Genomic DNA, 25,249 nt, shown 5'->3' with positions numbered 1-25,249 from the left:
TTCACTCTCTCTCTCTCCCCACTGTCTCCCTATCCATATCGCCATTCACTCTTTATTCAATTCAAATCTTTAATCTTCTCTTCTCATATTGTCATTCCACATTGTTTCTCTTTCGTTGTTCTTTCTGTTGCAGTTGCTTTTTTCCTTTCATTGTTGTTGTTGTTGTAATGGCTGCCGTTATTTTTGATATTATTGTCCCTCCTATTATTCTAGTTATTGTTGTTGTCATTCCTTTTATTGTAGTTGCTGCTATTGTAAACTCAAGTTGACCTTTTCATATATTTTACACAATAATTGTATCAAATTACAATAAAAACAATTTTTTTTCACTTTCAGAGAATCTTTCAAACAGTTTTCGGTGCTCATTGAGTAAAGCAGCAACAAATTTCTTTTTTCTTATTCTCTTATCGCATAATTTTCTTAACTTCTCTCCATGTTTTTCCCTGACATTCTCCATACACAACCCTGTTGTGTCACCTACCTCATCCTCAACATCATCACCATCATCCTCAACATCATCATCAACATCATCATCATTATCATCATCCCCACCACCACCACCACCACCACCACCATTATAACATGCACTTTTCCATGCTTGCTTTTGGTTGGTCCACTTTCATGGATTGGACCAAAGCTTATATCAATATGGTGTGTAATATTTTCTTTCTGCTTTAGGCATGAGGAATGAAGTCTTGGAGGAAGACACTGCTTAATCACATTCCTCCCAGTGCTCAACTGGCACTTATTTTTTATTGGCCTCGAAAGGATAAAGAGCAAAACTGACCTTGTTGGAATTTGAGTTCAGAATATAAAACCAGAAGACATGCTGCAGAGCATTTTGTCAGGAATGCTAATGGTTCTGCCACCTCACTGCCTTTGTATAGTGGATAACCTAAGATAAGGGACTACCCAGGAAAATACTATTGACAAAGGACAAAAAAAAAGGAGGAATGTTATTGGAAACAGGTCATTGATTCCATTGTTGATTGCCATGATGACTCAGCAGTTCTAGGAATTATGGTCTTTTATAAATCTGTTTACAAAGGTTGATGTTTTTTGTTTTGTTTTGACGATAAGAATGGTGATAACAAAAAAACAAAACGCAAAGAGAAAACATGAAACTACAACCTTTACCATCCTTTTGGTCGTGGTACACTTAGGCATTCATCATCAATTTGTCAGCATTTTAACGTCCACTTTTCCCTGCTTGCATAAATTGGATGAAATTTGTTGAGGCAGAATTTCTACAGCCGGATGCCCTTCCTGTTTCCAAGTAATGGTAATATTTCCCCATGGCTAGGCATGTTTTCATGCAAGATTGGAAACAAAGGGCACTGCTGTGTGACAGTGGCACTCATTTACAGCTATCACACAATGTCAAGACAAAGAGACTCACACACACACACACACACACTCATGCACATATATTTAGTAAACAAGAACTGTAAGAAAGTCCATATATATATTCGCCATGATAGATCGCTAGCCACTAAACCTTTTTCTATTTTCTCTCCCTGTTTATTTCTGTGTTCCTTTCTGTCGAAGAGCATAGGCTCAAAACATAAAACACTTTCTCACCTTCCCAAGCGTTAAACTAATGCATGTTTGTTGTTTACACACCCGTCTTCATCTTTTTGTTTTTCTGTAAATTTCAACTATTGTTCTCTTTTTGCTGAACTGCTAAGTTACATGGACGTAAACACACCAACATTGGTCGTCAAGATCTCTGTGTGTGTGTGTGTGTGTGTATGTGTGTGTAGGTTTGTGTGTGTAGGTGAGCATGTGTGTGTGTAGGTGTGTATGTAGATGTGTGTGTAGGTGTGTGTAGGTGTATGTGTAGGTGTGTGTGTAGATGTGTGTGTAGATGTGTGTATAGGAGTGTGTGTGTAAGTGTGCGCATGTGTGTGTAGGTGTGTGTGTGTAGGTGTGTGTGTGTACATGTGCATGTGTGAACGTGTGAGGTTAAAGTGCTTTCGTGTGCACCAAATTAGTGACACACATTGCCCCATTACATTTCCAGCAAAACCTCATTATTAACAGACTTGGCCATCATTGAAGAAAAGTCTTCAGTTTAAAGATGACAATTCTTCTCACTTCCAGAGTCGTTCTTCTAATTCTTCACATTCCTTTACAAGTACAGACATGCATTCTCACCATTTTCTTCTCTCTTTCTCATTCTTTTTCACCTCTCCGCTTGTGTTTTTGCCTCTGTCTGTTTCTCTGACATTTTTCACTGTCTATCTCTCCCTCATCTTCTGCTTCTCTTATCTGCCTCTTTACTTCACCCCTTCTCTGTCTGCCCATGTCTCTCTCTTTCCCTCTCTCTCCCTCTGATTTTCTCTCACTCTTTCACTGTATATCCATCCATCATCTGTCTGTCTGTCTGTCTATATCTACCTCTATTTATCAACACACACACACACACACACACACACACACATTACTCTTCTGTTATTGTAACATTTCTCCTCTCTCACACAACTGTTCTGATCTCATTTATTATTTTTATCTTCTATAAACCTTTTACTTCTCTCTCTCTCTCTCTCTCACCTTCCCCCTCTTCCTCCTCCACTCTTTTAACCTTAAGGTCCCTCCATGTAAAGACCTTTAATATGTTCCTTTGATTTGCGCAATTCATCATCATCATCATCATCATCATCATCATGTCTTCCTTATATCAACAAAAAAAAAAAAAGCAAGACATTGAAGTCATTCAATGTCCCAGATGTTGTGGCCAAGAATTTCACATTATGTCACATTCCTGTGTAAGATATTACTTGTGATCAGCAGGTGCCAAACAGTGTCAGTAAGGTTCTAACCTCCAATGCAGCATGATGTTGTTTCTTACTTTGAAACAAAACTCTGTTACTTAAATTCTTAGAAGAACAATACTGAAGATTTACATTTTGAAATTAAGAAATTTTTACCATTTCGCTGGCAGATTGTATTTGCAAAGTGCTAGTTAGCTGGTCAGAGTGTTTGTTTGAAAACCCTAGCTTTTTGGCATTATACTTATTAACAGTCTTGTGCAACAACATCATCATCGTTTTCCATGCTAGCATGGGTTGGACAGTTCGACTGGGGTCTGGGAAACCAGGAGGCTGCACCAGGTCCCAATCTGATCTGGCAGTGTTTCTACAGTTGGATGCCCTTCTTAACGCTAACCACTCCAAGGGTGTAGTGGGTGCTTTTTACGTGCCACCAGCACAGGGCCCAGAGGAGCTGGCATCGACCACGATCGGATGGTGCTTTTGTAAGAAATATGTAAAAAGAATAATGATGTACACACACGCACACACACACACACACGCGCACACGCACACACACACACACACATGCATAATTACAAAAGAGACGTTTGTACAGAACATAAGTACAGGTGCATATACCCACATATATACACATACTAATTCAAGTGCCTTAACCAAAAAAAGGGTTTTGTCAATTTGTTAGTGACTGATTTGAAATCCACGAAAGGAGAACTTAAATAAACCTAAGGGAAAACACCCAAACACACACACACACACACACACACACACACATACATACATGCATACATAGATACATACATGATTACATACATGATTACATATGCGCATACATGAGTGTCTCCATTGGTCAAAGTAGTCAATGCTTCTACACATATATGTATATGCAGACCTGGGAAAGAATTTTTTGAGGAAGATTGTCAGTTAACCTACTATCACTAAATAATATAACCATTAATAATTGTTATAGCAACCAATACTATTATAACCCACCCCTCTACTTAATACAATTTGTGGTCGCTAACAACACTATCATAGCCATTAATATGAATTATTATAGCCAATGATACTAACCATTATAGCTGTCATTGCTTACAGCTACAACCAATGCTAACCAACAATATCTGAATAAAATGCTTTCGCGTGTATGAATATATTTTTATATTTTGTTTATTGTATAAGCAATAATTTACCTTGGCATGTGACCTGTTAAATAAATAAGACTGGAACATGTAGTAAACATGGAGGTGATTTAGTCAGGGAAAGAGTAGAATGTTGAAGAACAGCATGAAAAAATAAAGCAAAAACATGTATATTTTACTCCACAACAATTGCAAAAAAAAAAAAAAAGAGAATTATTTGATTTCTGAATGAATCTCAGCAGTTTCTAAGATAAAAGAGTGGACACTGAAATAATTGATCAAATACACTGAACAAATATATACTTGACTGTCCAGCCTCAATAGTCTACGAGATAACAGAGTGGATACTGAAGTAATTGACCAAGTAATCACACTGGACAAATGTATTTGATTGACCAACTTCAATAACTTCTAAGATAACAGAGTGGACAGTGGAGTAATTGGTCAAATGTACATGCAGGATAATAATTTCTTCTCAGAGAAAGATGGGTTTTAAAATAAGAAACTGATGAAGACAGAAGACACACACACATATGCATGTATATATATATATATATATATATATATATATCAATGAAAAATATTTCAATACAAATGTATTAATTTCCAGTGAATATCAGTGCGTTGTTGTACCACTCTTCTGAATTTATATATATATATACACACACACATGCATGTATATACACACACATATACATGAACGTACATATATACATACATACATATATGCTTATATAAACACACATGCATATATAATGTGGTTATATATGTGTGAGCGTGTGTGTGTGAATATATATATACATTTTTAAAATTTGTTTCAGTCATTTGACTGCGGCCATGCCGGAGCACCACCTTTAGTCGAGCAAATTCACCTCAGAGCTTATTCTTTGTAAGCCTAGTACCTACTCTATCGGTCTCTTTTGCCAAACCGCTAAGTGATGGGGATGTAAACACACCAGCATCAGTTGTCAAAGGATGGTGGGGGGACAAACACAGGCACACAAGCATATACACACACACACACACACACACATATATATACATACATACATACATACATATATATATATATATATATATATATATATATATATATATATATATATATATATATATATATATATATATATATATATATATATATATATATATATATATATATATATATATATATATATATATACATATAAATATATATATATATATATATGACAAGCTTCTTTCAGTTTCCATCTACCAAATCCACTCACAAGGCTTTGATCAGCCCAAGGCTTTGATCAGCCCAAGGCTATAGTAGAAGACACTTGCCCAAGGTGCCATGAAGTGGGACTGAATCCAGGACCATGTATGTGGCTGGTAAGCAAGTTACTTACCACACAGCCACTCCTGTAGTTGTGGCAGTAATATGGTACTGATAGTGGTGGTTGTGGTTGTAATGTTAGTGTGGTGATGTTGTGATGGTAGTGAGCATGACTGTAATGTTAATAATGGTGGTTTTGGCAGTAGTAGTGGTGGTGAGGGAGTAGTGACAGTAGTGGTTGTAGTACTCAATATTCAAACCCTGTCAGTTCAGTGATGAGAAAGGCCACAGCATATCAAGTTTGCATATTCAGCAGTGGCAGTCCTTATCAGATGATCTGAGACCATATTTCAGCGAATCATTGTTCTGGCACATACTTGTATGGTGGCAAAATTAATGGACAATTCCGCATAATTTCATACCAAATGATGGTTATAAATTGAGTTGCACAGGAAATACAAGGCAGAAGTAACCAGAGGAGCAAGAGGACTCCGAGAGGTTCTCTTGGTTGGCTGGCAGCCATGTTGCTTCAACCTCGTGTAAAAAGATGTCCTCTAAGCAAGCATGCATTCTTACACAGTAACTATTGGAATACAACGTAACAGCTTCATGTTAAGGAACAAGTGTAGCATCAATCTGTAAACAAACATGTTTATAAAATCTAAATATTGTGACTGGTTTATTTGGGAGCAGCAGACAGTCACACCAAATAATCACAGCTCAACCAATAGTTGGGATGGCTGTGGTGACAGTGGTGGTGGTGGTGGTGGTGGTGGTGGATGGTGAGGGTAGATTTTGTAGTGGTGGTTTTGGTAGTGGTGGTGATGTGGTGGTTGTGGTGGAGGCAGAAGTGAAGGTGGTGATGGTTTATGTTGACTTGTCTTCAGGGATCGACATATACAACACAATTTGCAGTTTGTCTCCCAACTGTCCCTGCAGAGGCAGCCAAGATGTTTGTGCACATCAGTAGTAGTAGTAGTAGTAGTACTAGTGGTAGTAGTAGTAGTAGTAGTAAGCAGTACAGTAACAATGACAGCAACCATAACAATAATAACCACAATAATCATAACAATGATGGCAGGTTGCTCCTGTTTGGAATCCATTATTTGTCTGCAATGATGAAGAACAGTAAAACATGGTTACCATAAACAAGGATTTACTCTACGGACATGTGCAGTTTCAACAACCTGTGTCACTTACTGAGGGCCAACACTTTTTGAGGAGATGGGGGAAGTTGATTACATCAACCAGGGCTGGCTTAAGACCCATCGAGGCCCTAAGCACTTAAAACATTTTGGTGCCCCCATAAAAGATTAACAATAACAAACCATAAAATAATTTTTTATTTTTCAAAATGAAACAAAACAATAAGAGGGAAAATAATGTTCATTTTTTTTATACTTCCACTTTATTTATATTTGAAAAGTTTCTTCCTACTTTTTAGAATTGCAAAGTCTTTGATCAGATCCTCAAAATTAATCTTAGGTAACACATCTGCATCTATACTTAGTTGGGATAAAGGCAAAACCAAGAGAGGAATGAAGCTAGTATGTGGCACTGGATGTGCCATGTGAGTGTACATGTGTGTGACAGAGTGCCAGTGTATTGAGGGAAAAGTTGGGCACAAAAGGAATTAGCTGCAGTGTGCAAGAGAGAAGACTGTGTTGGTTTGGTCATGTGATGCGGATGGATGTTGATGGTTGCATACAGAAGTGATGATCACTTAAAATGGATGGAACTTGTGGAAGGAGGGAGTCCCAGGAAGACAGGGGACAAAGTATTGAAGGACGATCTCTGGACACTGAGCCTTATGAAGGAGATGACTGAGGACTGAGATACTTGGTGCCTTGCTGTACTCAAGAAGACCCGTCCACCACAGAAAAATCAGTGCCGGTGTTGGTTCCATTTGAAAAGCATTCATGCTGGTGCCATATAAAAAGCACCCAGTACACTCTGTGGAGTGGTTGGTGACAGGAAGAGCATCCAGCCATAGAAACCATACTAGGACAGACAATGAAGCCTGGTGTGGTTCCTGGCCTTATCAGCTTCTGTCAAACCATCCAACCCATGCCAGAATGGAATACAGACATTGAAAGACAATGACGATGATGACGATGATGATGATTCAAACAAGCATGGGCAACTTTTCTCTCGTGTCAGTCCTCATCATATATTACTCATCCTGAATCATGCAACACCGTTAAAACAAAAATTTACCAAACACTTTATTTAGTACGGTGACCATCTAAGTAAATTCTTGAAATATATTAAAGTCACATCTCAAGATTGTCACAATTTCAATGCCATTACACGTGTCACTCAAAAGATTGTAAAGCACCACATGTGGCTCTAGTACTACATGTTGTCCATGCCAAGATAATACTTTTTCTATATAACACTGCTATCCTATACAATGCTACACAACACTATTTCATACAACACAACACTTGACAACGTTACTCCAAAGAACAGAACACAATCCTGCCATCACTCAACACCAGACTGCCACGCTTCACTATTTCATCACTTGCATTAACAACTATGCGACCACCGATACCAGCACCACCACCACCACCACCACCACCACCACCACCACCACCACCACCACCATCATCATCATCATCATCATCACCCCAACAACAATACCACCCATCACAAATACCACCGCTGCCATCACCATGGGTATATGTAGACTTTCTAGAAATAGCAGTTAAATCTCTCTCAAATGACATTGTTTTAAACAAGGGAAGGACATATTGCATTATGTAATTCTGTGTCATAACTTCATGAACATGGGTTGACCACAACAGGGTGGGCATGTCAGGAATGTCTTTGAACATGGGGTTTGGTTAACCAGGATCTACTTGGAGCTAAACAACAACTGCATCAATAGCTGTACCATTGTCAACAACAATATAGGTGGTGAGCTGATATAAGGTGGTGAGCTGGCAGAGACGTTAGCACGCTGGGCGAAATGCTTAGCGGTATTTTGTCTGTCTTTACATTCTGAGTTCAAATTCCGCCAAGATCGACTTTGCCATTCATCCTTTCAGGGTCAATAAATTAAGTACCAGTTGCATACTGGGGTCGATCTAATCAACTGGGCCCCTCCCCCAAAATTTCGGGCCTTGTACCTAGAGCAGAAAAGAATATAAATGTGTCTGTGTTTGTGTACCTGTGTATAAACTGGTATTCAGCTGTATCTCTTTATGTCAACATGATAACTAACAGTGCAATAAAAGCGAGAGTGGGGTGGGGTGGAGTGGGGAAAAATAAGTTTCAAAGTGAAATAAGTGTTGTGGTCAAAATGACCAATGGAACATCTTGAATGTTGTGCCAAAGCCAATAACTAAAATCTATAACAGATAACAAAATATACACACACATATGTATAGACATGCATATACACACACATACACTACACTATACACACACATACACATACACACACACATAGATATAAAATACATGTATGTATGTATATCTCTGTCTGTCTCTCTTTCTATATATATATATATATATATATATATATATATATATATATATATATATATACACACGTATGTATATGCATGTATGTATACTAATTAAATAAAAAAGATCTACTTACCATTGGAGGATACTTGAAAGTGGTAAATTTTAATTCCTGTGGTTGCTGCCAGTGCAAACTGTCGTCATCAGCTACATTCATGGGGCCCAAAGTTCTTGTTGCTCTCGTAACTGAAGGAGCTGACCCCATGTTAGACTTATCATTTGTGTCAAACGAATACATCTTTAACTTCAGCGACATCTTTAGAATTTGAAAAGCGAAAAAGAAAGAAAAAAAAAAGATGTGTCGCTGGTCACCGTTATTTGAATGGAAGGAATGCAAGGAGGGAAGGAAGGAAGGGTTAATGTGGGAGATGCAACAGAGAAAAAAGAGAGGGTGAGAGAGAGAGAGGGTAAAGTAGGTGGGGGTGGGAGTTAATGTAAGGAACCAGAGGTGTTATTTTTGGCAGTGAGACAGGTGTCTGCTACTTAGACAACCTGAGTTTATTGCTGACATTATCCTGACAGATGGCCCCATGTTATTAGAAGGCATTATTATAGTTATTATTGTTGTTATGCTAACCAAACTTCTGAATAATAAGATAGTAGAACATACATGTGTGTATTTGTGTGCACGTGTGTGTGTATGTGAGTATATGTGTGTATGTATGTGTGTGTATATGTATATATATATATATATATACAGATGTATATAGGGAGAGGGGGGGTCAAGGAGAGACAGACAGACAGGCAAGCAGAAAGGGAAAGATGCTAATATGCTGTTATGTTTACATTATATTTTTTGTATACGTATAAAAACATATGTATGTAACATATTTAGCCAGCACGGTTCCATAATTCCATGGGTATTCACTTAAGTCGCTTCCAAGTGTATATTAACCAATGTTAGAGAGAAGTGAGAGAGAGAGAGAGAGAGAGGAGAAGTGAGTTCGGGTGAGTGAAGAGAAGAGATAAAGTGGGAGAGGGGAAGAGATAGAGGGTGAGTAGCGGGAAGAGAGAGAAAAAGAAGGGGCGAGAAAGTGTGTGAATGGCAAAAAGAAAAAAAAAAAACAGTTGCTTCCTGTGTGTATATGTATGTGTGCATGAATGAATGTGTGTATGTATGTCTGTGTGCATATGTGTATATGTATGTTTGTGTATATGTAGCTATGTATGTGTGTATTTATGTATGTTTATGTATATGCATATGTATGACTATGTGTGTATGTATGCATGCATGTATGTATGTGCATGAATATCTGTGTGTACTGTGTCTTGGTACATGTATATATATATGCATGTGTATGTATATTAATATGAGGGTGTGTATGTCTTTGCAGATAGAAATGAGAGGATGATGAAAATAATGATGGAGGTGGTGATAATGTTGACAAAAAAGGGAGAAAAAGGCAGGAATATGTTGGGGATTTGTTGAAGGAAACTATATATTTGTGGAACGAGAAGTATCAGCTGATTTGTCTGCAGACATTTAAAATATGGAGAGATCTGTAAAAATATTTAATTGTGGCTTTTCATCTTTTCCTACCCTGTTATGAATATTTCCTTCAAGTTTAGGGTGGAATTAAAATTGCTTTAAACTGGGTGTTTCTGCCGATAAGAGTATCAAGCGTCTGAAAACACCACGCCTCTTACCGCGCATGTGTGTGTGTGTGTGTGTGTGTGTGTGTGGAGACAGAGACAGAGAGGGAGAGAGGGAGGGTGTATGTATGTATACATCTATGTAAATAAGTATTCATATAGGAATAAACACACACATGTTAGTTATATGTTTATATGCATGTGGATATATATATTTTTATACATACATACATATATATATATAGTCCTCAGTCAAATCGTCCAACCCATGCTAGCATGGAAAGCGGACGTTAAACGATGATGATGATGATGATGATGTATGTGTATACACACACACATATTTTTACATATAAACATATACAGCTTATACATACACAATACACACATATGTATAATGCACAGGCATGGCTGTGTGGTTAAAACGCTTGCTTCCCAACCTATGGTGTCTTAGGTTCAGTCTCACTGTCTACCACCTTGGGCAAGTATTTTTTCTATAGTCTCAAGCCAACCAAGGCCTTGTGAATGGATTTGGTATGTTTTTGAGTGCACCCTTGTCTTGATATTATAATGGTGATTGTAAACGAGCGTCCCCATGATAGAAGCAATGATATTCATTTGCAGTCTTTTGTGGGAAACATACCTGGCCATGGAAAATATTGCCTTGCTTACAAAGTGGTGAGGGAGGGTTGGAGACAGGTGTGGGTTGGTGACAGGAAAGGCATCCAGCCATAAAATTTGTCCCAACAAATTTTGTCCGACCTATGCAAGCACGGAAAAGTGGACATTAAATGATGATAAATAAGATAATCACTTATTCCTTTGTCATCTCTCTTTCTTATACATATGTGTATATATATATATATATATATATATATATATATATATATATATATGAGAGGTATTGGTATCTAGAAGACCCAAAGAGTGTCAGGTAACGCTAAATAAGTGTTATGGATAGACCATGGTTAAACTTTTGGTTTGATAATGATACGAGTGAAGAGTCTAATGTGGGTCTTGTTATTAGCATGCATATATATATTAGACAGAAGGAGATAACAAATCCAAGGCTGTGAGGAGTTTTCAGGACATTCATAATGAAATAGTCTTACAGCTGTTTCTGGGATATTATGGATATCCCTTCGAACGAGCAACACTGATTCCATGGCTCCATTCTTTGAAATGACTAAACCTAAGCTGCTACTGGAACTTACACACTATTTACAGGAAACTTTTTCATTACTTCTATACACCATTTTCCTCAAATAATGGAACTGCAACTACAAATCTCTTTACATATCTTATTTCTACTTTCATTCTCTTATTTCCCTCTTTATTCCCTATCTCCTCCTTTTCCACAATATTCTCACACCATCTCTGATCAAGGGATCATCATCATCATCATCATCGTTTAACGTCCGTTTTCCATGCTGGCATGGGTTGGACGGCTTGACTGGGGTCTGGGAAGCCAGGAGGCTGCACCAGGCTCCAGTCTGATCTGGCAGTGTGTCTACAGTTTAGCTCAGAACATTCATCAGAGAGAAGACAAATCAGGTCAGAACACATGTCTGGCAATCCACCAGCTCCCTGAGCGAAGCCCAGACTTTTAAAAATATAAATCTCTTTGAGAGTTTTCTCTGAGACAAGATATTACAGCTTAGTATCTTTCCATATTTGTATACACACTACAAATGTTATGTACACTGGCATTTTTTTTGGGTTTTTTTTCATCTAAGACTGCTTCTAGTGTGTATGTTAATTTAATTCTAGCTAGGCTAGCTTTCACGCAAATCATTTTTAAATTACTTTATAGAAAAGCCAATATGTAAATAACAATTCAAACAAGATTTGTTTTAAGATGTCTTTCTGCAGTAAATCCACCATCAGTAAAAAACAAAAAACAAACCACAACAACAACGATAATAATGCTGGCAGTGGAGGTGGTGGTGGTGGTGGTTTTGGTAATCTCTAAAAATGTTACATTGTAAGACTGCAAATCTCCTGGAAAACTCCTTCCCCATTCCTTCTGTGTCCTATTTCAAGAGTCATTTATTAGAGAAACCATAAACAAGTCACTTTTGCTCCGCTATTTCCAGTTATTTATCGATTGCTTCCTCTTTGAAGTCTCTTCACAAAGATATTCTAGTAGTTTTACCATTTTATACATTTACCTTCTTCTATAAATGGTTTCTTTTCCTACGTCATTGATTTCCAAAAGCTAGATTGTCCCTAGTGTCCAACGGTTAAAATATTCGCTTTTATCAAAATTAGAGCATAATTGAAGGCAATAGACAGGGATTATATATTTATATAATCATATTATATATATATATATATATATATATATATATATATATATATATATATATATATATATATATATATATATATATATATATATATATATATATATATATATAATATATATATATGTAATGTTAAATATATTTTACATATATAGATATATAAATTTATATATCTATATATGTAAAATATATTTAACATTACATATATATATATATATATATATATATATATTATATATATATATATATATATATATATATATATATATATATATATATATATATATGTAATGTTAAATATATTTTACATATATAGATATATAAATTTATATATATATATATACTGTAAACAAAAGAAGAGAATGCGTTAAAAAAAAGAGAATAAGTTAAAAAAAAAACAAATACAATAAATGCACAAACAAATGGGAGACAGACACCTCTGTATGAGGTTATGTATCTCCTACCTGCAGGTTTGATGAGTCACCAATAACAGGATGTGAAGCCAATAGTAACTTTCTGACTGATCATTGCCAATGACCGCATAAAATATTACTATTCATCAAAATATTTTTTATAGTGTACTTTTTCAGACTTATAAACTGCTGATCAATTACACATATATGTACATGTTGGTATATATGTTTGATTTTCAAGAGAAGTCTGGAGAAATGTTACCAGGGTAGCCAAATATCACATAAGCATTTTAAGATATTATTAACCACACATACATGGGTAATAATTCCAAGGAGAATTGAGACGTGTTTTGGAGACTATAAGAGAACTGGAAAATGGAGACAAACACACATGGAGTTATTTAAATCATTTATATAAACAACATCTTGTGCTTTTATTTCCATTTTCCATTTCTCTTATATATATATATATATATATATATATATATACACACACACACACACACACACACACTCACACACATATACATATACATACATATATATATATATATATATATATATATATATATATGTATGTATGTATGTATGTGTGTATATAGTTGAATTATATGTGTTGTGAAGATGCTTGGTCACCATTGTTGTGGGGTTGCAATGTTGGATGTGGATGGTGTTGCTAAAGACCGTTGTCTTGTGGTCTGGCTGGTTTCATGTATAATAAATGGTTCAAACTCACAAACTCTTAACTTCTAACATATTTATTGTTGGACCTGGTTTACTACGTTGACTGTTTACAAACGAAAGCTGCCGTTACTATCACTGCCCACTGGGAGGTGAAGGACCATGCTGTGTCTGTAGAAAACTTGCTGGTACTTTTTGTGTGTGTGTCCAAAATCATTTCTTGCTTGAGGTGATCTATTCAAAAGCCCGAGATGGTCTGGTTTTAGCAGTTTGCCTTGTGAATGCCCAAGGTGATTTACATGAATATCCGAGGTCGTCCAACCGAATGCCCAAGGTCATTTGGTCTTAGAGGTCTGTTGAGACTGTCTGGTTGAACTAGGCACTGAATGGTTTTTACAGGGCGAAAAGGGGACAAATTTTAGATCATCCACTGATTGGTTGATTTATAGATCAATCACATGAAACTGTGATGGCTTTTACTCATGATTCCTAACCGAATATCTTTGGGGTTTGAATCCCTACAAATGCAATGGAAGCAGCTATATAGTGAAAACTCTATCAATATAACATAATGTATGAGCATAATCGAAATCCTTGAAGCTTCCATTTTTATCCGGGAAACATTTCTTTACAAATGTATTTTGCTAAAGACGCACAATATATTTCAAAGCTAAGCAAAACGAAATTGCTCCAGAAATGATTGTGAAAGCAACAAATACTTATTTCACCATTATTGTGGCTTCTTATGTACTTGCATCACTTCTGAAATGAAACTGAATTAGAAAGTCTGAAGTATTTAGGAAAAGTATATAAACTATACACTGATATGAAAAGGCACTGCATAAGCAAAATAAAATATGAATTATGCAATGAAAACAGCTCTGTAGTAAAAACCATTTAGATATATCATATCTAATATATGTGTGTAATCGAAACACCACAAGCTGCAATTTTCTTTCTGGAAAAAACCCTCTATAGACATATTGTGTTTTGAAAAAGAAATACACTTCATAGCTAGGCTTCAGTGCATAAGTCAAATTTATTTTGCTTATGTAGTGCTTTTGCATCATAAGTATGTGACACTGAGAAGCTGCAACAATGGTGAAGTACATAACTGTTGCTCTCAGAATCACTTCAAGGGGAATTCATTAAGTCTAGCTTGAAGTATATTGTGTTTCTTCTTTCTATATATATATAACAAATATGATTGTTTCTTGGCATTGGTACAAGTTTACACATTTGTGTGAGAGGGATATAGTCAATTATGTTAACTGCATTTATCAATATATCGCTGGTACTTATTTCATCAATTCTAAATGTAGAAACAGTAAAGTCAGCTACAACAAGAATTGAACTCATAATAGGAAGGGTGCATTTTTCTTGCTGCTCTGCCAACCATTTCTGACATTGGTGCATTGGCACAAATATGGAGGAAAGAAACACTCAATCTCCAACACTTGATTGATAATTATTTTATTGATGCTGAAAAAAATTAATGATAAAACCAACTTCAGCTGGATTTGAACTCAGAATGTAGATGAACATAACTAAATACCACTAAGCATTCTGCTATTTCTGGTATCCATACCTAGAATTAGCTTCCTTTGCAATTATTCTGGTGTTTAATTTTGTAAGCTTGAGTTACCAAATCTGTTTTAAAATTGGTAAGCAAATCCTTTACAAACAAGTTGTAGATATCGTTCTTGTCTGGTAAATTTAGCTGGAAATGAAATGGGAAGTATGTAAAACAAGACTCTGTTCCAAGCACAGACATGGAATCTCAGGAGAATACTGACACGATCAGAATATTAGAATAAATTATTATCAGCAATGTCAAAGACTGTTAGCAAAGAATAGGCACAGGAGTGGCTGTGTGGTAGGAAGCTTGCTTCCCAACCACATGGTTCTGGGTTCAGCTCCACTGTGTGGCACCATAAGGCAAGTATCTTCTACTATAGCCTCAGGCCGACCAAAATCAAGTCCTGGGGTCGATTTGTTTGACTAAAGGTGGTGCTCCAGCATGGCTGCAGTCAAATGACTGAAACAAGTAAAAGAATAAAAGACTATTAGCATAAAAGAATGTTAGAACAAAAGAATGCTAGAATAAAAGAATGTGTGCCTCATTATAAGGGAAACTCATTGTTATAAAGCTTTCATTCTTGCAAAGAAGCATTGTCTTATTCCTAATAGTTTACAGGGAGATCCTTAGTTGAAGGATAAAGGTAATCTGCATTAACTAAAATGAATCTATAAAAGTCCGTGGATAAAAATAATGTACAACAGTGTGTCAGGAAAAGCATAAAAATAGAATGTTTCCACCACCACCACCTCTTCTTCTTCTTCTTCTTCTTCTTCTTCTTCTTCTTCTTCTCCTCCTCCTTCCATCATAATCATCATCATCATCATCATCATCATCATCATCATCATCATCATCATCATCATCATCATCATCATCATCGTCATCAGTAGCAGCATCAGCATTATCATCATCACCACCGCGGTGAACTAGCAGAATCATCAAGATGCTGGACAAAATGCCTAGCAGCATTCCTTCCAGCTTTATGTTCAGAAAGCAAATGCCGCCAAGATCAACTTTACCTTTCATCCATTTGGGGGTCAATATATTAAGTACCAGCTGAATACTGGGGCCAATGCAATCAACTAGCACCCCCACACCCTAAAATTTCAGGTCTCGGGCCTGTAGTAGAAAGGATTATTATTATTATTATTATTATTATTATTATTCAGAGAAAACAACTATATGTATGTATGTTGCATGGTATTATAGTCATGTGATCAATGGTTTCTAGTGGATTCATGTGTAAATAAGGCATATGATTATTAAGGAATGGTAAAGCAGAAAAATGCAATAAGAGGGGAGAGTGAGAGAGTGAGAGAGAGGACAAGAGAGAGAAAGAGAGAGTGAGAGAGAGGACAAGAGAGAGAAAGGGACAGAAAGTGAGAGAGAGAGAGAGAGAGAGAGAGAGAGAGAGAGAGAGAGAGAGAGAGAGAGAGAATTAGTTTAAGCAGAATTATAATTTTAAGATAAAGCAAAACTGAAATTTGATGTTTGAATGAGGGAGTGATGAGTGATGAGTTGATAAGACTGAAAGATTAGAAAATTGTTTTTCATGAAATATCAAACAAGATATGAGAAAGAGATTTTGACAGAAAGAAAGTTTTGTGTTCTCTATGTGTCTGTATGTCTGTCTGTCTCTCTCTCACACACACAAACACACACACACACACACACACACACACATACATACATACACACATGTGCATACATACATACATACATACATACATACATACATACATACATACATACATACATACCATTGCTGTACTTGTTGAAGCAAATGAATAGATGGAGATATGACATGTGATATTAGTACTCTATTTTCTTGAAAAGGGATCATAAATATTTTGTACTCCATCTGCCAGGCTGACATTAACTCTGTATTTCTGTATAAGGCAGTTGTTTTGTTGAGCCTTTAGAGCATTGGAGAGAATGCATTACAATTTTTTTGTTCTGGCTCCCTGTGCTCTGATCAAATTCCACCAAGTTTCACTTTGCCTTCCATCCTTTCATGGATGCTAAAATGTACCAGTCCCTGTAGTTGCAACTTGCTTTCCTCTCCACTCTCACATTCTGGATACTATGTTCGGTGAAGGGTGAGAGAACTGAGAAGGGTCTGTGTCATCATGTGACTACAATGGCACTTAAACCAATTAGTGAAAGTACTGTACATGCTGACAGACCATACGCACTTTTGTGTCGCAGTTGTCGACTTTCAGTCCATCGTTGGTGTGTGGTGGTTTGTGATGTAATATTTCTCAGTTACACATAAATGACATTGGTAAGAATCACTATTGTTATTATTGTACAGAGTTGGTTTCATGCTATGTTGGTAGACTCACATCTGTCTTCTGTGAGCACTGCCTTCTTTTCTGACTGAAGTTTAAAATGATAAAGACTCCTCTTGATATTACAACTTTCCATTGAAAAACGGTGCCAGTGCTTTGGCTCTAAAACAAGAATGACAGTCTAAAGATCAAAATCACTATTTGTCAGCTGACTTTCAACAATTTCATGGATTACTGAACCTGCTGGTTATTGTGGCAATCTGCCCAGTTGATTGCCTTTAATAAGTTCAGCTGCTTGTCGCTTGATCATATGCCACATACTTTTGTCAACCAGCTTGTTTTATTTGGCAACAACATCGTTGATGCAGCTGAACATCAATTCACTTGCTGCATTCGTATCAGTGAAAAAGATTGCAGCATCTTTGCCAGAGGCTTGATTCGGAGCAGGTTGAGGAGAACAAACTTTTGCAGACAAAAGTGACAAAAGTGATTTACTTTCAATTTGTCTTTCCATTTACTTTGCATTTTCAACCAAAGCGACAGACTGTCCAAAATAAATGGAAGTGTACGATGTACACTAAAACATGATGCATACAGTTAGATCTGTAGGTTGTGTTATGTTGACATGTTGAAATATTACTTAAAGAAAGAATTATTTTATCTTCAGTAAGGTTTATTTATAATGCTAGACATTTTAAATATATATAATGTACAATTTGTTAAATGCATGTTATGCATATGAGTAAAAAAATAATCAATTATCAAAGGACAAGAGTGAAACTTTTCTTATAAATTAGAACATAATTGACAGTTACAACAGAAATAATATCTTTGAGAGAAGGTTTAGGGATGAAAAATATATTCAACTTGTGTTGAAAGACACATGGTCTCCAGACGCAACAAGAAAATGTATCCAAAAGAGTTGAATTCCCGGAAGTTCAAGAATGTTCACTAAAACCTTTAGGTATGAAAATTAAACTTTTCTTTTTTACTATCACTGCCTTTCGAAAATTGACATCACAGATCCCTGGCTGGATATTACCAAACATAGTATCGTTATTCACCAGTGGTGATAATCTTTGGTCAATATTATCAAACATATAAGGCAACAAGCTTGCAGAGTCATTACTACACTGGACAAAATGCTTAGTGGCATTTTTGTGGGATTCTTTATGTTCTGAGTTCAAATGCCACTGAAGCCAACCTTGTCTTTCATCCTTTCAAGATTGATAAAGTAGATATCAACTGAGTAGTAGGGTCAATATAAATGATCTGCCCTCTTACCCTAAAATTGTTGGCCTTGGACCTACATTTCAAAACCAATTCTACCAAAAGTTAATATTATTTCTCAGATTCAAATTTCGAGGAAGGCTATCTTGAAAAACCTTTCAGCTCCATTCGCTGCCCATTCTTTTCTTTCTGTAACTGCATGAAATATTGATTGATATTCAATTGACCGAATTATGATCTGGTAGAGTGCTTGCAATATGGTGAAGACTTCTGCAGTTTTCCATTTTTATGGTGTTAACCACTAAAAGGTTGAGCCTAGACTACAAATGGAGACAATGGTATTCACCTCTACTTGAACACCAGTAATTTTCTCCTTCATGACCTTTTTAAAAAAGCAATCTGAAATATTGTCCATGTATAGCAAAAGAAACTTTCCCTTGGGGAAAAAATCTTGATTGCAGACAGTGTAGCTATCCACACACACACACACACACACACACACATACACAAGAGTTCTCACTGGTCTTACACTTCTCTGACCTAAGAAGAAACAAGAGAGGATTGAAGACTGTCGACTGGAGACTGACTGATCCTATACTTGTCCTCTAAATTCATTACTCAACTCACTTTGCATTCTTACCTTGCTAACTACACCCCTGTAACAGCTTGTTTGACCCTTACAAGTCAGTCATCTGTTCTTAGTTTCTCCAGGGTCCCTGTTGAAACATGAGACTTGATTTGTGTAATTTCTGTCTGTTTGAGGACTACAGTGTTGGAAATAAACTTAGTATTCTGGGTCTGAGGTAAATATCAAGACTTGTATCTATCTTAATATGTATTTTAGTTTTTATTTTCAATTCTATAACAGAATATGCTTTTATATTCTGCCAACATATTGAACAGATTTTTCTTTTTATATAAAGGAAAATATACCTAAACATGCAGAGATAGAATTTACAAAATACTTATTAATTTACGGATTTCTATGAACCATATAATGAACAAATTGTTTCTCTCCCCCTGCTCTCTTCCCCTCTCTTTTGCTTTCTCTTTCTTCTCTTTCTCCCTTTCTGTTTTATTCTTTCTTTCTGTCTCTCTCTCTCATTTCATATTTACAGATTTAACACAAAACATGAAACAAATAATTTAAATATTTTTGACACATTTTGCATCCAATTTCAACATTTGATCCATTAATTATATTTTGATTTCACTCTTTTCCTTTCTCTTTTTTCATATCTGATTTTTTTTTTTATTGCTTTTTAGAGGGAAAAGAAATAGTTTCCTAAGATTTATACCATTTAAAAAAAAATTTGTTTATATTTCATATTTTTGCTCCTCACTTTCTCTGCCAGAGGAAATATTTTTTCTTCTTCTATCAATATTTCTCCAATTTTTCAAATCTGTGTTTTATTTCTTTCCTCTCATCTTTACAAATCAAAATTTAATTTGAAATTTAATATTTAAATCAAGTTTGTTGTGCATGCATTGTGTGTGTGTGTGTGTGCATTTATATGGTATAAGCGCATATGTCTTTTTCTTGTTAAATTCATTACAATTTAATATTTAAATCCGCTTTAGTATTGTATGTATGGGTGTGTCTGATACTGGTTTCAAATTTTAGCAAAAGACCAGCAATTTCAGAGAAAGGGCCAAGTTGATTAGATTGATCCCAGGGTTCAAATGGTACTCGTTTTATTGATACTGAAAGGATGATAGGCAAAGTCAACCTCGGTGGAATTTGAACTCAGAACGTGAAGACAAATGAAGTGCCGCTAAGCATTTTGCATGGCACCTTAATGATTCTGCCAGCTCGCCACACCGTTGTGTGCTTTTGATATCAAGATTCATTGCAATTTAATATTTAAATTAAAATACATATATGCATCCATATATATATATATATATATGAATATGTATATTGATTGAGTCATTCATACATACATACACAGACACACACACATGTATATATACATACATACACAGACACACACACATGTATATGTACATACATACATACATACATACAGACACACACACACACACGTACATACATAGATACATACATAGATACATACATATATACATACATACACACATAGACACATGCATATATACATAACATACATATACATAAATACATGCACATACATACATACATACATACATACATACGTAATCTTTCAGTCCCACTGCTTCCTACCCATCTCTCCTTCCATGTGACCGGTGTCCGGTCAGCCATGATCTTCCTTTCTTGACCTGACCGCTGACCGCCGACCGCCAACACTTCTTATGTCCATCTCTCATGTTCTTGTCTTTAGGCTTTCACTTCATACACACCAACTCCATTTGATTCGTTCTCAGTCAAAAGACACCTGTTGTTTGTATTCGTAATTGCGTACCATGTTCTCTGTTGTTTTTTGTATTTTTGTCTTTGTTGCTGTACACATTCGCTAGCTTTCTTACAAAGGAGTCTAATGCTCTTAGCTCAGACTTTTTTGGGGGCAACCAGATTGAACCATCTCAAGTGTAACTGCCCGAAATGGTCATGACGTCTGGCACTTGACTGAGGAAAGAAGGCCACAAATGACCCGTCTTTTTTCACCTGTCTTTCTTATTGTTGTTTCTCTTGTCCGCCTTTATATCATCTATCTGTCTGAATGTTTTTATTGTCCTCTGTTGCGTTTTTGTTCCATTTTTATATTTATATATCCATACATACATACGCTTAAGAAATAAAACCAGAAAAGAAAACCATCTTTACAGGAAGCTAATGAGAAGTGAAAGGTTGTTCCCAGATCCGATTCTCTGTTTTATTAAAGCAACAAGATACCAAATTTCTGTAATGCTTCCTCTAGTTTAGCGATATCAAATTGTATTGTAATAGTTTTGACGTAAGCAAAACAGATTGAACATTGATATATTAATGTTAAAGACCGTTGTCAGAATCAGAAATTAATCCTTGCACACACATTCACACACACATGCACACAAATACGCACACACAAACACATGCATGCACATGTGAACACAATCATACACAGACACATACATGCAGCCACATGCATACATGCACTGCAAATGCAGATGCATTGCTTGTACAGATGCATCACACAAATGCATGCACACATGCACACAGACACACACACACACACACACACACACACACACACACAAAATGTTTACTCAATGCTGTTCATCGAATTTGATGTTAACCATCTCCATTTGTGATTCTTCGGTGACTTTACACCGAAATCATCCAAATCCTTGATGAACAGCCCTGGTCACAGACAAGAATGTAAATATTTGCTTGAGAGTGCCACATATAACACTGCATGCCTCTTCTTACACTTCTCCTGGTAATAAGGAATGCATTTCTTCTTCGTATTTCCAATCCCCTTCCATTAAGACCAACAATACAAGCAGCAAGTAGGCAATGGTTTCTACTGTTAAAGGTGTCCACAGGTCATTGAAACACTTCTTTCATCCTTCAGCCAGACATTGACCATAGTGTAACTAGCTGTAGAGAATCCGATGGAGAGACGCAAGTCAGATATGCACTCAGGGCAGAGATATTTCAATTAATAGCTCAACGCAGAATAGGGTTGGTATCAGTGGCTTAAGGCAGGATAGAGTTGGTATCAATGGCTTAAGGTAGCGTAGGGTTGGTATTTATGGGTCATAGCAGGATAAGGTTGGTATTAATAGGAATTTTCTGCAATATGTCATTGGGCAGTATTTAGCAATATCTAACTTTAGAGTAACACATCAAATGAAATTAACAAAATTTAAATTCATATCTACCGTGATTGTTAAATATGAACTGAATTGAATTGAACTAGTTTCAGCTCATGAGCAGTGATCATGCTGGGGCACTGCCGTTTTATGTTGGATATAACTTTTTGAATATGTTGATAAACTCCTTCCTAACCGTATCTGTTGTGTGATCATTTATCCATGAAGCCATCCATCTTTCCCAACCACTATTCCTTGAAAAGTGATGGCGGTAAAGTCCTCTGGATCTCCCTTCATAGGGTCCTGTCAGAAGCAACCGTCATTACACTTTCTTAATCGATTTGCAAAAATGAACAACTGAGACTCTGGATATTATTCAATCATCTCATTTTTGGTCTACCTCCTAGGTCTCTTGCCTGTTGGTTTGCCTTGAAGAATTCATCTTGCAGCAACATTCTAATAACATACCCATGGTACCAGTGCTACGATCTTTCAATGATGTAAGTTCCTAAGTTTATTTTGTACCTGAATACAAATGTGTACAAAGAGTTTATTGTTTTTATATCATTCTGCAGCCTTTACTGGACTTCTCAGATTGCTTTTGAGAATTTTATGCTCTTCATCAAGTTAAGAGCATCATGTTCTAATCTGAGTCGTGTTGAGTTATTTCCCAGGTTTTAATGCTGTGGTTAGTTGATGTCTGGTTGAGAAACTTCACTTTTAGAGGAACTCGGCTTTCTGCTGTATTCTTTATATTATGCTTTGATTTTTTTAATGAAAAGTTTTGTGTATCATAGTTCCTTTGGTATTATATTTATTTGATTCATTGTTTCAGGTTGAGGTTTCTTTTTTCAACGATGAAGAAAGAAGTTAACTGTAAAGGTTGCAAGTGCCGTAACTTACCCTTAACTGAAAATACTCTGCAGAAAATTGGTTCAGTATGATGATGTACACTGATATATTCCAGAAAATAACAATTGTAGAATATGTAGATATTATTATAGACATTCTCACTTGGTGTTTGTTAGCTTTGAATATTTGTAAGATTGTTTTCCAGGAACTGAAATGCCTCATCCATCACTGAAGACATGAATAATAAATAATAATAATAATAATAATAATAATAATAATAATAATAATAATAATAACAATAACAACCACCACCACCACCACTACGATGATGATGATGAGAAGGAGGAAGATGGTGGTGGTGCTTGTAGTAGTAGTAGCAGTAATTAGAGGGTTTAGCTGAGCCTATCTCCCTCTAATATAATCACATTAATGAGCTTTGCTAATGGAAACACACACTTAGCTCTAGCTTTATCTCTCTGCTTTAACAACATTGAATGCCATAAGGCATTTACTGTAGAAAGCAGGAACGTTGTGTGTGTGTGAGCTTTGTTTATTTAAATATAACAGCTACAGCAACTGCAAAAACGAAAAGAATAACAGAAACAACAACAATAGCAACTGCTAAAAAAAAACATCAATAATATTTACAACAACAATAGGAATTTGGGAAATTCAATCATTGCAAGAAAGTCTGCTGTTATCATTACTACAGCATTAAAGTTTTATGTGAGAGAGGAGGAGGAGGAGAGATGTTTATTACTTAAGCAGACTCCAACTGCGCTTACATCTTTTATATTCATTTGATAACAACAACAACAACAACAACAGCAGCAGCAGCAGCAATGAAGATGATATGCTTTATTAATGGTGATGATGGTGGTAGTGATGATGATGATAATATCCAGCCCTTGTGGCTCCTATTCTTATCGGTTCCTCCATGATATGCCAATTAACAGGTGTTTGGGAAAATGCTCAGGAATCTGAACAAGTTTTCTGCTTTGAGAATCATAGAGAAACCACAAAGTTTCTGAAAGACTCAGCCAAAATGTATTATGGATTTTGTTTCTCTTTTTATTTTGATTTTTGCTTTTATTCATAAAATCCTGCAATATGAATAAGACTGTGTGTGTGTGTATATATGCATGTATTTAAGATGTATATATGCATGTATGTAAGATGTATATATGTATGTTTGTATATATATGTGTATGTATGTATACACACACATATGCATGCACACACACACACACATACACAAAACAGACAGAAGTCTGTTACCATCAGAGAAATGACTTTACTTGATATGTAGAAAAGGAGTGGGTAGACATTTGATACAGTGCACTCAATGCAAACTCTGGACACCCAGGAGGTGCAGTGCAGTCATAGGTAGGTTAACAGAGAAAGCAAACTCTGTGGGTGACAGATGCACTGGAGCAACGAACTTTAAGAGTACAGTAGAAATAGATACCCTCAAATACCCAGGAGGATCCCTAGAGACAGTTGGTAGCTTCTGTTATCTAGGTGACCTAATTTGTTGTGGAGGAGGACATTCTGAAATTCTAATAGCAAGTGTAAAAGCAGAATGAGGAAAATTTAGGGATCTATTACTGCTATTGGTAATAAAAGGTTTCTCTTTCAGGGTGAAAGGTAGTCTGTATGAGGCTTGTGCACAAACTGCAATGCATTGCAGTAATGTTGCGTGGGTGGGTCCTGAATCTGAAGGACCTTTGAAGATTAGAAGGAAATGAAGCAGACCTGCTCTGCTGGATGTGCAGTGTCAGTCTGCATGATTGATGGACTACAAATGTGGTGAGAGAAAGACTGG

The 25,249-nt window shown here is 36.1% G+C and overlaps 2 protein-coding genes across 3 annotated transcripts in view; one reads left to right on the top strand and one right to left on the bottom strand.

Annotated features, from left to right (window-relative positions):
* Positions 1-10,127, bottom strand: part of LOC106880745 (uncharacterized) — a 202,756-nt gene extending 192,629 nt beyond the window's left edge. The window contains exon 1 of the mRNA XM_089358263.1: positions 8,824-10,127. Coding sequence (XP_089214389.1) covers positions 8,824-9,003 — 180 coding nt within the window. The 5' untranslated portion in view covers positions 9,004-10,127. The remainder of the gene's footprint in view (positions 1-8,823) is intronic.
* LOC106876282 (RAB7A-interacting MON1-CCZ1 complex subunit 1) overlaps positions 1-25,249 on the top strand; it is a 69,608-nt gene that overhangs the window by 11,059 nt on the left and 33,300 nt on the right. Inside the window, exon 1 of one of the 2 annotated variants that reach the window (XM_089359020.1) lies at positions 22,985-23,072. The exons of the other annotated variant lie outside the window; for it this stretch is intronic. The gene's annotated coding sequence lies outside the window, so the exon portion shown is untranslated. Of the gene's footprint in view, positions 1-22,984; positions 23,073-25,249 lie in introns of those variants that run through there. 2 annotated transcript variants of the gene reach the window in all.

Source organism: Octopus bimaculoides, chromosome 10 (genome assembly GCF_046866305.1).
Source record: "Octopus bimaculoides isolate indiv1 chromosome 10, ASM4686630v1, whole genome shotgun sequence".
Taxonomy (NCBI): domain Eukaryota; kingdom Metazoa; phylum Mollusca; class Cephalopoda; order Octopoda; family Octopodidae; genus Octopus; species Octopus bimaculoides.
This window is presented reverse-complemented; position numbering and strand designations above follow the sequence as displayed.